Here is a 19,054-nt window from a genome sequence, read left to right as displayed (position 1 = left end):
CAGGCCATGCCCTAGCCTCCTGCTTGTCACAAGCTTGGTTGGCTCAGACTTAGCTCAGCTCATCAATTTATTAAGCATCGGAACTGATTCAAGAATCTTACAAGACAACATGGAAATTGTTACTGACATGCATCAAGTACAAACTCTTAATACCATTATCATTTATCCTAAGACCATTTTGACAAATATGTAGTTTCACCTCTGTTCCTATTTAATTAAGAAGGTGACAAGATTAGTAAACTTAAGAACTAGAGGAATAAATTGAAAGTATATAGGAAGCCGACCAATGAATTGCATGCATTTTAATGAAGAAAGGAAATTAATATTTTTCAAGAGCCTACTGTGTTTGTTAGGCTCTGCAGAGGCCCTTTTCATAGGCCAAATCCGAGTTTCAAAAATCACTATTTACTTTTTCATTTTAAAAGCTATAAGATAGAACTATTTGTATTATAACTTAAAGTCACAAAAATGGTATTTTATTTAATAAATATATATTTTTTAAAATGACTGTGAACTGCTTACCTTCTTACTCATATTTTAAAAGAATTAAACTGCTTACCTTCACCCAGAATTTTTCCAAGAATTAGAAGGTTCCTGTCAATCACGACATCCTCTAGTTTATTTTGCAGTTCCTCACTGACTCCCAAGCTATGTACTATAAAAGGAGTCACAGAACATACATGACCTGTCAGTATGCTTCCTTTCATATGAATATAATTAAAATTGTATATAAAGTATAAAGTCCTATAAAAAAGTTAAACATTTTTCTCATTTTATATCCACAGCTCTCCCCCCAAAATGCCAGTAGTAAAATAGCACACTTAATCCTACTTAATGATTAAACTGAGTAAAATGAATCTTTCAGGGCAAAATTAATCCTGAAGGATTATAAAAATCAGAACCATATTTCTCTTCCCATTGGGTGGTAGCAGCAGCTGGCAATCACATTCATGCAGGGGAGCTTTGCCCTTGACTCAAAGGAGTGAGGAAGGTAAGTCAATATTCTTTTCTTTTTTTTTTTAATTTTTAAATATTTATTTATAAATTTATTTGGCCACTCTGGGTCTTAGTTGCAGTACATGGGATCTTAGTTGCCACACGAGGGATCTTCGTTGCGTCACGTGGGATCTAGTTCCCTGACCGGGGATCAAACCGGGGCCCCCTGCATTGGGAGCTCGGAGTCTTAACCACTGGACCATCAGGGAAGTCCCAAGTCAATATTCTTTCTAGTGGAGCATTTACTAGTATACCCCTAACTGTGGGATACAAAAAAGTCATCAGGACACCTCGCCTGCCCTCCCGTGCCAGGGAAGGTGACACAGAATCCACAGGAAACATGTAGAGAACAAGGTACAGTTTGTTTTACATATGGTATATAGAACCTCATTATAATGACATAGAAAGTGCTAAATTGAATACTTGGTGGGGGACTGAAGATTAAGATTTTCTATGAGGTGTAGATATGCAGCACAGACAATCAGTGTTATCAATAAAAGGTGTTAACCAGGAGAGGGAGACCAATTCAATAGCCATTTGGCAAATGATTCAGTTTGTGCCATAGTTAGGGAATGACTTTGAAAGAAAAAAAAATGTGGTAATTAGAAAGGACACATTAGCTCTTAGTGGAAAAATTTTCCCCAAATAGTGCTTCAATCAAGGAAAGAAATTGGTCTAAATGACAGATTTTTTTAAATGCAAGAATAGACATCTAACAGGCAAAACTTCTCGATTAGAGAAGTAATAACATCCTACATCAAATGAGTTTTTATTTCATAGTAACCTGCCTTCCATCATCCTTATATTTATTTGTTGTTGTTTGTTTTGTTTTTTGCAAACATCCAGAAGCTTGAATTTGATAATATTCACACACTTCCAACACTGTTTCTGAAATTATTCAAGAACACAGCTATCTGTCTATTCCCATTCTTTGAAACTAAAAGAGTTCCCACTCTGATTCAGCAAAGCTCAAACCATAACTGTCACAAAGTATGCTAGCAAATTGTTCCCTGACTTGGTTGCCAGGAAAAAACAGGAAATGAGCTCAAGATTTTGACAGTTGCTTTGCTGTTTCCTTTAAATCCCTCTGCCCACATCTTCTCCTCTCACCCTGAGAGTTCCTTCTTCCCTCCATGTTTCATGGCATCAGGAGTCCTTAAACCAGGTCACTTCACTGTGGGTCCAGCTCCAGACTTCCAGGAAACCGGCCAGTAGGGAAGCCCAGGGCCATGTCTGACTCTCTACTTGTTGGTTTCCAGACACATTTTGCACATTAAAGATAGACATTCTTCAACTCCTTTGGCTTTTGTTAGAAATCTATCAATTAATTTGTAGTTTTCTTTGCTCTCAACTATTTTAACTTTTGCCAAAAAAGAGAAATGAGAGTCAACTTACAGGTGAGTTCAAGGGCTCGCCGACAGAAGGACTTCTTTGCTATGTAACTGACAACCAATTCTGAATCCTCCTCTGTGAAGGCGCTCCTGGGTGAATGAGGACAGACATCTCACACAAGAAGCAGAAGGCCACCCAGGCTGGGGCTGGTTCCACAAGACGCTACTAAGCTGCTGCCTGTTAAAAGGGCTCTTCTAGTACAAAAACCTTTCTCACTGGGAGAAATAGGCTTCTTTCCTTAGATCCATTTTAGGCTTACCTGGCAATATCAAACAACCATGTCTAGGAACCATCAAGAGCTGAGAACAACTGATAAGCTCCCAACGGCCAAAGCTGTGACAATTTGTGCAACACGATAAAGTCATATTGGATTATAACCCAAAGTATAAAATGAATATCCATGAGTCCAGACTGATAATATATACACACACACACACACACACACACACACACACATGCATGTGTGTGTGTGTGTGTATATGTGTATAAATAAATAAATAAATTGGGGGAAAGGGAGAAGTCTCCTGTGCAGAAGAATTCCAAATATTTTATATAGATACTCTGTCTTTAAGAGATGGGGGTAGCGTTAACTCCTTACCCTGTATGTGTGAGCTGCATATACTGACTTGCTTCCTAAGAGTCCAGTATAAAAAGGGAGGAAAAAATAACTACGGTAGAGAAACAAGGCAGACACCACCTCAGCCACGTGATCAGGATCAACATCAACAGTGATAAATCGTGTTGACAGCGTGTATCCTTGATGTAATGGGATGAAGATGGCGCTCTACCTCTGTAGTCTTCCACTCAGTAACCTGTAACCCCAGTCTAATCATGAGCAGAACATCACACAAATCCCAAGAGAGGGCATCCTACAAAATACCTGACCAGTACTCCGAAAAACTATCAAGTTCAACAAAAACAAGGAAAGGCTGGGAAACTGCCATGGCCAAGAGGAGCCAAAGGAGACATGACAACAAAATGTAATGGGGTGTCCTGGATAGGACTCTGGGAAAGAAAAGGGATATTAGGCAAAAACAAAGGAAATCTGAATAAAGTATGGACTTCGTTAATGATAATGTATTGATATTGTTTGACTGATTGTAGCAAATATACTGTCCTAACATAAAATGTTAATAACAGGGGACCCTGGATGTGATGTATATGGAAAGTCTCTGTACTACCTTCTCAATTTTTTCTGTAAATTTAAAACTTTTCTAAAAAATAAAACCTATTTTAAAAAATCCATTTAGTCACTGTGTTAGACTAATTGGTGGAAAGTACTATGAATTCATAAGTCTAAATTATAGACTTAACCTCACATTATCTTGCATATATAGATTATTTTAAAAGAGAGAACACATTTAAAAAATAATATATTTGTATGCAAAGTAAAGAATTTGGAAGGATTTATACCAAAATAGCAACTGAGACCAGGTATAAACCCTGGAGTTACAGGTGGGTTTCACTTTCTACTTTCAACTATTCTATACAATTTGATTTTTTAAAAAACTATAAGAAAGTTACTTTTATAAGTAGAAAATAAAGGTATTTTCATTAAAAAATGAACAAGTGAAAGGTGCTTGTACAAAATGAACAAATGGATAGGGTGTTGCAGTGAAGACCCAAGGAAACTGACTTCAGTATAAAATAATGTATAAAATAACCTGTGATCAACTTTTCACTTGTTTTCAGCTTCTGCTCAGCTTAATGGTTCTTGGAGATAATTTTATTTCTAAATATTTGGAATAGTACTGGAATCTTATTAATATATCTGCTGTACTTTGCAGCCCCACTTTTTGGTAAGTTTTAAAACATTCAGCCTTAAACTTCTCCAAATTATTACAGCTAGGGTTGAATCAGATAATATCTAAGATCTATTTTGGTGGTAAGCTTTTGGGTTCTGTGGAACTATGAGTTAGTGGAGGACTAGCTGATAAGAATGTTTTCACATGGAGTATTTTCTTCTGCACTTCTTAACTGCTAGACTATAAGCTACAGTCCCATGGGGGCAGCCCCATGTTTGTCTTGTTCATCTCTCTCCATCCAACCCCTAGAACAGGTTCTGTTTTTTGAATATTCCTTCCTTTCTCCACAGATGTGAAATGCAATCTTCATTGTATATTCTATTCCCACACACATATGGGTACCCTGTGATGTCCATACACTGAGTTCTCACCAATAACTCACTGTTCTAATCATTTAACATGTTTTTATACCTAGTAGGATTAGCCCTCTCCACCCAAACTTTTGTGTTTTTCAAAACTGTCTTGGCTGTCTCTGCTCATTTACTCTTCAAGGTAAATTTTCTTTCTTTCTTTTTTTTTTTTTTTTAAAGATTTTTTTTTTGAGGTGGCCCTTTTTTAAAGTCTTTATTGAATTTGTTACAACATTGCTTCTGTTTTATGTTTTGGCTTTTTGGCCACGAGGCATATGGGATCCTAGCTCCCTGACCAGGGATCGAACCTGCACCCCCTGCATTAAACCCACACCCGCTGCATTGGAAGGCGAAGTCTCAACCACCGGACTGCCAGGGAAGTCCCTCAGGTAAATTTTCAAATCAGCTTTTATCAACAATCCTGCAGCAATTTAGATGGTGATTATATTGAATTTATGGTTAACTTGGGGAAAAATGATCTCTTGACAAAACTGAGCCTTCCCATCTATGAACATGGTACACATCTTTCCATTTATCTGAGTTGTCTTCTGCAATGTCAGTAAAGTTTAACAAGTTTTTCCACAAAGCTCTTGTACATATATTGGGTTTCTTCTTAGGAACATTATAGTTCTCGTGCTATTGTGGATGGGATGTCATTCTAGCACTTTGACTTTAATGTATTTTAAAACCAGAATCAAAATATTTTCACAACATTTGATGTCCTAAAAAATATTAAGTTTCCTCTTAAAGGAAAACAAGAAAGGAGGAAAGCAAGAAGAGACTTTGGAAGAAGTATAAAGCTTTCACTATTGCCTGCCTTTGTGGCACTGGCCTAAGTAAGGAAGCTGCCTCCCCCGGGGTGTGCATAATACAGGGACCCAGCTGGGTACCGGAGCTGGGCCAGCAGAAGAGGCATTAACGCTTGGCATAGCAACTTCATTGATACCACTGAGCAAAACATTTTAAACTGAGAAACTTACCCAAACTTTGTCTCCTGGAATCTTTTCCTGATGGCCAGAGATATATATAAAGTCAACCCAATCAAAACAAATCCACAAAAGCAGCCAAGGATGATGAGCACAGGATCTTTGTTGCCAGGTGCTGGGGTTGACGAGGGGGCAAAATCTACCCAACCTGGTAAAATACCAATAGAATCAATTCAAAACATCTCTTTGGGATTCGGGATAGTTCATTTACAATATTGGGGAACTCTCTTCCTGTCAGTTATAAATGTATAAGCAATTGAAAAAATAGTAAAACTAATATTTAACTGGTACGCTCTAATTTAAAACACTAGAAATATGAGAATCAAAATGCTTTATTTCTTTGTAAAAAAAAAGTATCAAGAGTAGTTTGAACACTGGTTGCCAGCTTCTAGGATATAGACAGAATGTATTTTCCATGCCCTGACAAATGTCATACTCCTTTCCAAGTTTGGATCAGCTTCCAATGTTTTATCCTTTGCGCTTTCAGTGTTGTAAAAGACCTCTGTGAGTTCCTTTAATGTTGTGATGAGAAGGCAGAGATTTTGAGTTGCTGCTGAGGCATTTTCTTTTAAAAAAATATTTATTTATCTATTTACTTATTTGGCTGTGTCAGGTCTTAGTTGTGGCACGTGGGATCTTTTGTTGTGGCACACGGGCTCTTTGTTGTGGCGTGCAGGCTTCTCTCTAGTTGTGGCGTGCACGGTTCAGAGTGCACGGCCTCAGTAGTTGCAGTGCATGGGCTCTCTAGCTGTGGCGCGCAGGCTCACTTTCCCCTCGGCATGTGGGATCTTAGTTCCCCAACCAGGGATCGAACCCACGTCCCCTGTATTGGAAGGCGGATTCTTAACCACTGGACCGCCAGGTAAGTCCCTGCTGAGGCACTGTACAGTATGACAACCCTGCTTACAGCCCAGTATGACAATTCAGAGTCTGGGCATTTCGATAAGGATCTGAGCTTAGGAGTCCTGCTGCAAGTTCCCGCTTTGCTTTTCTGGGGGCACCTTTAAAAATAACCATTTAGAGTTGAGCCCCTGAAATTTAAGTACAGGCGTTTTCTACCCTCTCTCTTCCACCTGCTCCGACGTGGGATGAAGGACCACCCTTGCCCTGGCTCTCCCACCTCCTCACCCCACACCCGCGTCTGGGATCTGTAATAGATCTTGTGACTCTGCTTCCTTTGTGTGGGTGTATTGAAACTGCACAATCAAAATGACCCCAGGGTTTTCACTTCCCCAAAGTGGCAGCTCAGATGCCGAGGGAACTATCTGCCCACCCCGTGTGGGTGGTGTGTGCTGCTCATTCAGTGGGCCATAATCTGCATAGTCTCAATTCAGTACACCAGCTTCGGGGCCCCTGACACACATGTGAAGACTGTGGCCAGTGTAACTTCCTCTGGGACATCTTTCTCCTTTTCAGCACAACCAGTTCACTCACGTGGGTAAGTCCACCTTCATTGAGTGCCCTGGCTGCACATCTCATGGACCAAATGGCAGCAGCAACAACATGCCCACAGTCAACTAGTTCTTTCGGAATTCCACACACATTCAATTCAAATTCCACTTCCAACACTATCACTTTTTCTTTCTTCTCTACATTTTCATCTTTGTTCACCAGCTCCGTCTTTCAATTATCTGCTTTTGTGAAATGTCATGTGGGCTCGCCCCTGCGAGACAAGGAAGTAACACAGCTCTATGCCTGTTAGATGCATGTGAACTGAATAAGGAAAGCACGGTGATCAACCACAGACAGACTTTGAAAGAAGTGACCCAACTGGTCACAACCAAGTGCCCCTGTTATTTATGGAGAGATTTGGGCACTGAAGAGCTGGCGGTGAAGTTTATACAATTACTCACAGTTCATATATGCTGGCACCTTAAATTTGAACCATATTGTTGGGGAACAGGTGTGATGTAACTAAACTGTGGTAACTGAAATGTATGCAGACGGGAACCATGCAAAGCCAGGACTGCCAGAACAGCAAAGCTTTTTACAGTTTTGGACAGTTTATTATGAATGAAGATGAAAGCTCTGTCATCTTAAACTCTGACTTTTTTTAAAAAATTGAAGAATAGGACTTCCCTGGCAGTTCAGTGGTTAAGACTCTGTGCTTCCACTGCAGAGGCTGTGGGTTCGATCCCTGGTCAGGGAACTAAGATCCTAGATCCCACATGCCACAAGGTGTGGGAAAAAAAAAAAAAAAAGAAGTATAGTTGATTTACAATGCTGTGTTAGTTTCTGGTGTACAGCAAAGTGATTCAGTTATATGTATGTGTGTGTGTGTGTATATATATATATAATATATATATTCTTTTTCATATTCTTTTCCATTATGGTTTGTTACAATAAATTGAATATAGTTCCCTGTGCTACACAGTAGGACCTAACTGTTTATCTATTTTATATGTACTAGTTCGTATTTGCTAATCCCAAACTCCTAATTTATCCCTCCCCCACCCCCTTTCCCCTTTGGTAACCATAAGTTTGTTTTCTATGTCTGTGTTAAACTCTGATTTTTAACCTGTGCCTCTAGAATCAGAATCTCATTGTCCCTGAATTTCTGCCAGGTAGGCACGCCTTGTGTCCCCAACACCAGTTACTAATGTTCCCTTGGGACTCGGCTTATGGGCTGTAGGAGCTGTAATATGGATCCAATTTGGCACTAAAAAGGAGAACATATTTGAGGGTCACTGGGACAGACATAGGGGGACTCAACCGTCTGTTCCCAAGTCCTGTCTGCTACGGCTACAAAGGCTATATATTTGGCAAGAACTTGTAGATGCACAAATCATACCCACATAGATGTCTGCGTAGAGTTTATGGCAGCAGTTCATTACCAAACAACCTAGGGCAGGTGAGAGTCAGAACAAAGGCGGCTGCCCTGGTCTGCAGAAGCAAACACAGCATTTGGGCCACTTGGGGCACCACGGCGTCGCCTTGCTTAAGGCCACTCCAACGACAAGCAGAAGCCAGCACGCAGGGATGGGCATTTAGCTGAGCGAGCCCAGCGCCGTGTAAAGATGGCTTCTATAGGAAACGCTTCTTGTTCTGTACCAATTAATCACAAAGCATGTTACCTAAGGTTTGAATGACTGCTAACGGAGCAAGCTGCACCGTTTAAAGCAAACACTAGCAAATAAACCAACAGTGCCAATTATAGAGAGCTGAGGATTAGCCACACTGCCTATCCAAAATTCAGTCATGTAGTTTGGATACATTTAAACTAAATTCAATACTATATATAAAATAGCTAACTAATAAGGACCTACCATATAGCACAGGGAACTCTACTCAATACTCTGTAATGACCTATGTGGGAAAAGAATCTAAAAAAGAGTGGATATAGGTATATGTATAACTGACCTTGCTGTACACAACATTGTAAATCAATTATACTCTACTAAAAGTTAAAAACAAAAACAAGAAACCTAAATTCATTAAGTCCAGTCAAATTCTGGGTTCTGAAAGGATGAATCTTCCTAGGAAGTTATTACCCTGGATAGTAATAGTAGTGGGAAGACTCAAGAGTATCGACAGCTCTGTGATCGACTATCAACTATCCTCATCACTGCGAAATTTCCTTTTGGTCTTTATGTTTCATTCTTAAACAAGCCGTCCATGCCACAGGCTACTCTCCGGCCACCTGTGTGTTGCCCGGACTGATGTTCCGTCAGTCAATCGGGCACCAGCTCTCACCGTGTGCAGGGACAAATATTTTCACTGGGTCACTGAAGGGCCCGACTCCCCCTTTGGTGATGGCTGCAATCCTCACGGTGCACGAGGCGTTGTGGACTTGAACAGAAAGCTGAGCAAGACTGTCATTCTGGCCGACGTCTTCTGAGAGCTCTTTCTGGGGACAGAGAGGAAAGGAAAGGAAAGGAAATACTGAGGCACCAGGGGCCTCGTCGCCCAAGGGAAGTTCTTGCGAGGGAAGCTGCCCCACCCACATCCCAGGGGCAGCGGCTGTGTTTCCACAGCGTCCCTTCCTCACTCAGGCCACAGCCAAGGGAGCCAATAGGCGGGCAGTGATGCAGGACAGGCTGGCAGCATCCGCAGGTCCTGGGGATCTGGGCCTACTAGGGTCGTGCGAACATGGTACTTAGAGGGGTCAGTGAAGAAACCTCTGGAAGAAAGGGAACATGTGGCAGACGCACCCGAAGGCAAGAGCAAGACTGTCTCCTCGACACTCCCGCCCTCAGAACCCCCAGAGAACACTGCCCAGGAGCTGCACTGAACCTTGACATTGACCACCTGCCAGCTTCCTTGAACCAGCACAAGTGGGCTCGTGTTCCTTGCAATTCTAAGAGTTGTGACTACAGTCTACATTTAGAAGGGCACTGACACTTTTTCTTCCAGCAACAAACACACAATGTGCTCCATTTTCAAAAATCTGGCTTTACTTATTTTGTTTTAAAGACATTGCTGTGCAACTTGACCCATTAAAACATGGTGGATGGGGGAGATTTTTAAAAAAATAACCAGGGGAAAAAAATACTTTCCCCTTTGTTTCCAAACCTTGACTATCTTGGTGTTCTCTGGCGCGGGAAACTAATTTTGCATTTGGGATTGGCTTTTCAAATAGGAACCATAGGGCTGGTGAAGGCTGAAATGTAACACTAGGAACATGTCTTTTAATTCTGAATTATGGAGATTTGTTTTCACAGAGAGATATCGCACATGGAGCACAGAGAGCATGGATCAGCAATGGATAGCTGGGGCCTGGTCTGGGTGGTAACTTCCTTCCCTGGTCACTCATGCTGGTCACTTCTCCCAATGTTGCTGGGTGGAACCAGCTCGGCCCTTATGGAGAGGGCAGTCCCATCACTCATGACCAATGGAGACACCTGGGTCAGCTACCTGGAGACTGTTTATAATCTAAACAGGCAGTGACCATCAGGACCTAGAAATGTCCCCAGGCAAGGGATGAAAGGGAAAACTATGGTCTTAATTTTTTTTTTTTTTTGGTTTTTTAACCCCATTGGACTCAGTGCCTAAAAGATTTGCCATAGATTTTTTGTTAATTAGGTAGACAAATTAGTCTTTTTTTTTGATATATCAAAAGGCATTTTCTGTATGGCTAACCCAGTATTGATTATGTGTTAGTTGGTCATTCTCTATATAATCTGGGGAGGACAGAAAATCATCAAGTAGAGTAACTTCATTGTCAAAGCCCTCACAGTCATGGAACCTTGACTGGCAGCTGAGAAATGGTGCATATACCCCACAGTTTAAAACCTAACAGCTTGGGCTTCCCTGGTGGCGCAGTGGTTGAGAGTCTGCCTGGCAATGCAGGGGACACGGGTTCAAGCCCTGGTTTGGGAAGACCCCACATGCCGCGGAGCAACTAGGCCCGCGAGCCACAACTACTGAGCCTGCGCGTCTGGAGCCTGTGCTCCGCAACAAGAGAGGCCGCGATAGTGAGAGGCCCGTGCACCGTGATGAAGAGTGGCCCCCGCTTGCCGCAACTCTCACAGAAATGAAGACCCAACAGAGCCAAAAATAAATAAATAAATAAAATTTAAAAAACCCCAAAAAACAAACAAAAAAAACCTAACAGCTCTTCAAAGTACAAAAGACTTCATGCCTGACAAGGAACATGGGGCCTGCTCCTGGTGTCACACATTTTGTCTGCAAAGATTCAAATGCAGTACCTTGTTTATGAGAAAAACTATCTTAAAATAAGGGGACACACACAGTTTTGAAAGAATTCAATCCCAAGAAGAAGAGAAATCCTAACAAAACCAAAATTATCCTTTTGGAAATGAACATAAAAGCACTTGATAACACCTATTTCCATAGGGCCTATAACTCCCTATGAAAACCCAGAGGAGTTACTTTTTAATTTCCACCTCCTACTCTTTGAGTTAATAAATGTAAGGAGTTAACCTGTGTGAAGTGCTTGAAACAGTGCCTGATCCAGAGCAAAGGTTACCCAAGAGTCGCAATGGCCACCATCACAGTTGGCATTATCCTGAATCTTTTTTTTAAATCTTTTTAAAATTTAATTAACTAATTAATTTTACAAAATTATTTATTTATTTATTTATTTATTTTTGGCTGTGTTGGGTCTTTGTTGCTGCATGCAGGCTTTCTCTAGTTGCGGCGAGCGGGGGCTACTCCTCGTTGCAGTGCGCGGGCTTCTCATTGCGGTGGCTTCTCTTGTTGCGGAGCACGGGCTCTAGGCACACGGGCTTCAGTAGTTGTGGCACATGGGCTCAGCAGTTGTGGCTCGCGGGTTCTAGAGCACAGGCTCAGTAGTTGTGGTGCATGGGCTTAGCTGCTTCGTGGCACGTGGGAACTTCCCAGACCAGGGATCAAACCCGTGTCTCCTGGTTAAGGCGGATTCTTAACCACTGCGCCACCAGGGAAGTCCTATCCTGAATCTTGAAGCATGGAAATGATGCCAGCCACCGCTCACTGGGGACCCATTTTGGAAATACATAAAAAATCATCCCACTTTAGGGGTGGAATTGTAATCAATGTTGAAGTAGTGATTAGAAAGATAAATGATAAACACTTAGTGGAGGTGTCCAATTTTCTCCAAAAATGTCCTTAAATAGTAACCTCAAATATAATTTAAACATGATTCCCAATGTTAAAAATTGATGTAATTTATTCATACCGTTTTGATGCCAAATACGTAAAGAAAGGTGTGACCACATCCATATCCCCAAGTATTTTAGTCTTGATTTTGAAAGTTGGCAGAGATCCATCTAATTTCAGACAGCTGTAGGAGCCCCCGGCTCACCCCCCACGTGTTATGTCTCTTGCTGTCAGGGTGCAGACTGCCGAAGGAGGGGTCATCTCATGGGCACAATGTGGTCTGGCCACAGGACACAGGTCATGGGTCAGCTGCACATTTCTCATTTAGTGAGCTTTCAGTTTCACCAACACAGGCCCATATCTCTAAGAACTTAAAACCTAAAGGCATTGTCAGGTAATGAAATCAGTTTGACTACAACTTTACTTACATAGAAAACATATGGACCTTGCCGGTTGGGGAAAGTAATAGCACATCTTTGGAAACACAGTTTCTTTTTCTCATTGTGTGGCTTCAGTGTTGGTCAGGGCAACTGGATATTTGTTTTCACTTATCAAAAAGACCTTAATATCTCCAACTCTGTAAGAATTCACAACCCCATAATTTGTAACTGTAATTAAGAATACAGGTAATTCCCTGGCGGTCCAGTGGTTGGGACTCAGCGCTTTCACTGCCGAGGGCCTGGGTTCAATCCCTGGTTGGGGAACTAAGATCCTGCAAGCCATGCAGCACAGCCAAAGAAGAAAAAAGAATACGGCCCATTTCAAAATTACTCAGGGGGAGACTGGTTCAAGATGGCGGAGTAGAAGGACGTGCTCTCACTCCCTCTTGCGAGAGCACCGGAATCACAACTAACTGCTGGACAATCATCGACAGGAAGACACTGGAACTCACCAAAAAAGATACCCCACACCCAAAGACAAAGGAGAAGCCATAATGAGATGGTAGGAGGGGTGCAATCACAAAAAAATCAAATACCATAACTGCTGGGTGGGTGACTCACAAACTGGAGAACACTTATACCACAGAAGTCCACCCACTGGAGTGAAGGTTCTGAGCCCCACGTCAGGCTTCCCAACATGGGGGTCCGGCAACAGAGGGGGAATTTCCAGAGAATCAGACTTTGAAGGCTAGTGGAATTTGACTGCAGGACTTAGACAGGACTAGGGGAAACAGAGACTCCACTCTTGGAGGGCACACAAAAGTGTGCATCAGGGCCGAGGGGGAAGGAGCAGTGACCCCATAGGAGACTGAACCAGACCTACCTGCTAGTGTTGGAGGGTCTCCTGCAGAGGCGGGGGGTGGCTGTGGCTCACCACGGGGACAAGGACACTGGCAGCAGAAGTTCTGGGAAGTACTCCTTGGCATGAGCCCTCCCAGAGTCTGCCATTAGCCCCACCAAAGAACCTGTAGCCTCCAGTGCTGGGTCACCTCAGGCCAAACAACCAACAGGGAGGGAACTCAGCCCCACCCATCAGAAGACAAGAAGATTAAAGTTTTACTGAGCTCTTCCCACCAGAGCAACACCCAGCTATACCCACCACCAGTCCCTCCCATCAGGAAGCTTGCACAAGCCTCTTGGATAGCCTCACCCACCAGAGGGCAGACAGCAAAAGCAAGAAGAACTACAATCCTGCAGCCTGTAGAATGAAAACCACATTCACAGAAAGATAGACAAAATGAAAAGGCGGAGGACTATGTACCGGATGAAGGAACAAGATAAAACCCCAGAAAAACAACTAAATGAAGTCAACCTTCCAGAAAAAGAATTCAAAATAATGATAGTGAAGATGATCCGGGACCTCGGAAAAAGGATGGAGGCAAAAATCGAGAAGATGCAAGAAATGTTTAACAAAGACCTAGAAGAATTAAAGAACAAACACCTAGAAGAATTAAAGAACAAACAGAGATGAACAATACAATAACTGAAATGAAAAATACACTAGAAGGAATCAATAGCAGAATAACTGAGGCAGAAGAACGGATAAGTGACCTGGAAGAGAGAATGGTGGAATTCACTGCCGTGGAACAGAATAAAGAAAAAAGAATGAAAAGAAATGAAGACAGCCTAAGAGACCTCTGGGACAACATTAAACACACCAAGATTCACATTATAGGGGTCCCAGAAGGAGAAGAGACAGAGAAAATATTTGAAGAGATTATAGTCAAAAACTTCCTTAACATGGGAAAGGAAATAGCCACCCAAGTCCAGGAAGCACAGAGAGTCCCAGGCAGGATAAACCCAAACAGAAACATACCAAGACACACAGTAATCAAACTGACAAAAATTAAAGACAAAGAAAAAATATTAAAAGCAGCAAGGGAAAAAGGACAAATAACATACAAGGAAACTCCCATAATGTTAACAGCTGATTTCTCAGCAGAAACTCTACAAGCCAGAAGGGAGTGGCACGATATATTTAAAGTGATGAAAGGGAAGAACCTACAACCAAGATTACTCTACCAGGCAAGCATATCATTCAGATTTGACAGAGAAATCAAAAGCTTTACAGACAAGCAAAAGCTAAGAGAATTCAGCACCACCAAACCAGCTCTACAACAAATGATAAAGGAAGTTCTCTAAGTGGGAAACACAAGAGTAGAAAAGGACCTACAAAAGCAAACCCAAAACAATTAAGAAAATAGTAATAGGAACATACATATCGATAATTACCTTAAACGTGAATGGATTAAATACTCCAACCAAAACATACAGGCTCGCTGAATGGATACAAAAACAAGACCCATATGTATGCTGTCTACACGAGACCCACTTCAGACCTAGGGACACATACAGACTGAAAGTGAGGGGATGGAAAAAGATATTCCATGCAAATGGAAATCAAAATAAAGCTGGAGTAGCAATTCTCATATCAGACAAAATAGACTTTAAAATAAAGAATGTTACAAGAGACAAGGAAGGGGTTTCCCTGGTGGTGCAGTGGTTAAGGATCCGCCTGCCAATGCAGGGGATATGGGTTCGAGCTCTGGTCCTGGAAGATCCCACATGCCACGGAGCAACTAAGCCCGTGCGCCACAACTACTGAGCCTGCGCTCTAGAGTCCGTGAGCCACAACTACTGAGCCTGTGCACCACAACTACTGAAGCCTGCACAATTAGAGCCTTTGCTCTGCAACAAGAGAAGCCACTGCAATGAGAAACCCGTGCACCGAAACGAAGAGTAGACCCCACTTGCCACAACTAGAGAAAGCCCGTGCACAGCAACGAAGACCCAACGCAGCCAAAAATAAAATAAATAAATTAAAAAAAAAAAAAACAAGGAAGGACACTACATAAAGATCAAGGGATCAATCCAAGAAGATATAACAATTATAAATATATATGTACCCAACATAGGAGCACCTCAATACATAAGGCAAATGCCAACAGCTATAAAAGAGGAAATCAACAGTAACACAGTAATAGTGGGGGACTTTAACACCTCATTTACACCAATGGACAGATCATCCAGACAGAAAATTAATAAAGAAACACAAGCTTTAAATGACACAAAAGACCAGATAGATTTAATTGATATTTATAGGACATTCCGAAAACAGCAGATTACACTTTCTTCTCAAGTGCACATGGAACATTCTCCAGGATAGATCACATCCTGGGTCACAAATCAAGCCTTGGTAAATTTAAGAAAATTGAAATCACATCAAGCATCTTTTCTGACCACAACGCTATGATATTAGAAATCAATTACAGGGGGAAAAAATGTAAAAAACAAACACATGGAGGCTAAACAATACGTTACTAACTAACCAAGAGATCACTGAAGAAATCAAAGAGGAAATAAAAAAATACTAAGAGACAAATGACAATGAAAACACGACGATCCAAAACCTATGGGATGCAGCAAAAGCAGTTCTAACAGGGAAGCTTATAGCAATACAATCCTACCTCAAGAAACAAGAAAAATCTCAAACAATCTAACCTTACACCTAAAGGAACTAGAGAAAGAAGAACAAACAAAACCCAAAGTTAGTAGAAGGTAAGAAATCATAAAGATCAGAGGAGAAATAAATGAAATAGAAACAAAGAAAACAATAGCAAAGATCAATAAAACTAAAAGCTGGTTCTTTGAGGAGATAAACAAAATTGATAAACCTTTCGCCAGACTCATCAAGAAAAAGAGGGAGAGGACTCAAATCAATAAAATTAGAAATGAAAAAGGAGAAGTTACAACAGACACCGCAGAAACACAAAGCATCCTAAGTGACTAATACAAGCAACTCTATGCCAATAAAATGGACAACCTGGAAGAAATGGACAAATTCTTAGAAAGGTATAACTTTCCAAGACTGAACCAGGAAGAAATAGAACATATGAACAGAACAGACCAAACACAAGTAATTAAATTGAAACTGTGATTAAAAATCTCCCAACAAACAAAAGTCCAGGACCAGATGGCTTCACAGGTGAATTCTATCAAACATTTAGAGAAGAGCTTACACACATCCTTCTCAAGCTCTTCCAAAAAGTTGCAGAGGAAGGAACACTCCCAAACTCATTCTACGAGGCCACCATCACCCTGATACCAAAACCAGACAAAGATACCACAAAAAAAAGAAAATTACAGACCAATATCACTGATGAATATAGATGCAAAAATCCTCAACAAAATACTAGCAAACAGAATCCAACAACACATTAAAAGGATCATACACCATGATCAAGTGGGATTTATCCCAGGGATTCAAGGATTCTTCAATATACACAAAGCAATCAATGTGATACACCATATTAACAAATTGAAGAATAAAAACCATATGATCATCTCAATAGATGCAGAGAAAGCTTTTGACAAAATTCAACACCCATTTATCATAAAAGCTCTCCAGAAAGTGGGCATCGAGGGAACCTACCTCAACATAATAAAGGCCATATACAACAAACCCACAGCAAAAATTCTCAATGGTGAAAAACTGAAAGCATTTCCTCTAAGATCAAGACAAGGATGTCCACTCTCACCACTATTATTCAACATAGTTTTGGAAGACCTAGCCATGGCAATCAGAGAAGAAAAAGAAATAAAAGGAATACAAATTGGAAAAGAAGAAGTAAAACTGTCACTGTTTGCAGATGACACGATACTATACATAGATAATCCTAAAGATGCCACCAGAAAACTACTAGAGCTAATCAATGAATTTCATAAAGTTGCAGGATACAAAATTAATGCACAGAAATCTCTTGTATTCCTCTACACTAACAACAAAAGATCAGAAAGAGAAATTAAGGAAACAATCTCCTTCACCATTGCAACAAAAAGAATAAAATACCTAGGAATAAACCTACCTAAGGAGGTAAAAGACCTGTACTCAGGAAACTATAAGACACTGATGAAAGAAATCAGAGATGACACAAACAGATGGAGAGATATACCATGTTCTTGGATTGGAAGAATCAATATTGTGACAATGACTATACTACCCAAAGCAATCTACAGATTCAATGCAATCCCTATTATATTACCAATGGCATTTTTTACAGAACTAGGACAAAAGATCTTAAAATTTGTATGGAGACACAAGAGACCCTGAATAGCCAAAGCAATCTTGAGGGAAAAAAACGGAGCCAGAGGAATCAGACTCCCTGACTTCAGACTATACTACAAAGTTATAGTAATCAAGACACTATGGTACTGGCACAAAAACATAAATATAGATCAATGGAACAGGATAGAAAGCCCAGAGATAAACCCATGCACCTATGGTCAACTAATCTATGACAAAGGAGGCAAGGATATACAATGGAGAAAAGACAGTCTCTTCAATAAGTGATGCTCGGAAAACTGGACAGCTACATGTAAAAGAATGAAATTAGAACACTCCCTAACACCATACACAAAGATAAACTCAAAGTAGATTAAAGACCTAAATGTAAGACCGGACACTACAAAACTCTTAGAAGAAAACATAGGAAGATCACTCTTTGACATAAATCACAGCAAGATCTTTTTTGACCCAACTCCCAGAGTAATGGAAATAAAAACAAAAATAAACAAATGGGACCTAATGAAACTTAAAATCTTTTGCACAGCAAAGGAAACTATAAACAAGATGAAAAGATAACCCTCAGAATGGGAGAAAATATTTTCAAACGAATCAAGGGACAAAGGATTAATCTCCAAAATATAACAGCTCATGCAGCTCAAAATTAAAAAAACAAACAACTCAATCTAAAAATGGGCAGAAGAGCTAAATAGACATTTCTCCAAAGAAGACATACAGAACATACAGATGGCCAAGAGGCACATGAAAAGCTGCTCAACATCACTAATTACTAGAGAAATGCAAATCAAAACTACAATGAGGTATCACCTCACACTGGTTAGAATGGGCGTCTTCAGAAAATCTACAAACAATAAATGCTGGAGAGGGTGTGGAGGAAAGGGAACCCTCTTGCACTGTTGGTGGGAATGGAAATTGATACAGCCACTATGGAGAACAGTATGGAGGTTCCTTAAAAAACTAAAAATAGAATTACCATATGACCCAGCAATTCCCCTACTGGGCATATACCCAGAGAAAACCATAATTCAAAAAGACACATGCACCCCAATGTTCACTGCAGCACTATTTACAATAGCCAGGTCATGGAAGCAACCTAAATGCCCACTGACAGACGAATGGATAAAGAAGATGTGGTACATATATACAATGGAATATTACTCAGCCATAAAAAGGAACGAAATTGGGTCATTTGTAGAGATGTGGTTGGACCTAGAGAGTGTCATACAGAGTGAAGTAAGTCAGAAACAGAAAAACAAATATCATATATTAACACATATATGTGGAATCGAGAAAAAAGGTACAGATGAACCGGACTGTAAGGCAGAAATAGAGGCACAGATGTAGAGAACAAATGTATGGACACCAAGGGGGGAAAGCGGGGGTGGTGCTGGTGGTGCGATGAATTGGGAGATTGGGATTGACAGTTACACTAATATGTATAAAATAGATAACTAATAAGAAT

At 40.8% G+C, this 19,054-nt stretch overlaps 2 protein-coding genes across 3 annotated transcripts in view; one reads left to right on the top strand and one right to left on the bottom strand.

The window, feature by feature from the left end:
* The window catches only part of ZC3H8 (zinc finger CCCH-type containing 8), a 201,721-nt gene extending 195,007 nt beyond the window's left edge, over positions 1 to 6,714 (top strand). The window contains exon 9 of the mRNA XM_082426870.1: positions 6,705 to 6,714. The gene's annotated coding sequence lies outside the window, so the exon portion shown is untranslated. The remainder of the gene's footprint in view (positions 1 to 6,704) is intronic.
* Positions 1 to 19,054, bottom strand: part of MERTK (MER proto-oncogene, tyrosine kinase) — a 113,859-nt gene that overhangs the window by 21,896 nt on the left and 72,909 nt on the right. The window contains exons 9-12 of one of the 2 annotated variants that reach the window (XM_082426778.1): positions 9,223 to 9,376; positions 5,524 to 5,677; positions 2,392 to 2,477; positions 560 to 655 (exon numbers count right to left, since the gene is read on the bottom strand). In XM_082426778.1, the coding sequence (XP_082282904.1) occupies positions 560 to 655; positions 2,392 to 2,477; positions 5,524 to 5,677; positions 9,223 to 9,376 (490 nt within the window). The remainder of the gene's footprint in view (positions 1 to 559; positions 656 to 2,391; positions 2,478 to 5,523; positions 5,678 to 9,222; positions 9,377 to 19,054) is intronic. The other variant, XM_082426779.1, reaches the window with a different exon arrangement.

The sequence above is a fragment of the Balaenoptera physalus genome (assembly GCF_965194825.1).
Source record: "Balaenoptera physalus genome assembly, chromosome: 15".
Classification (NCBI taxonomy): domain Eukaryota; kingdom Metazoa; phylum Chordata; class Mammalia; order Artiodactyla; family Balaenopteridae; genus Balaenoptera; species Balaenoptera physalus.
The sequence above is the reverse complement of the archived record's forward strand: the minus strand, read 5'-3'. Positions and strand labels throughout refer to the sequence as shown.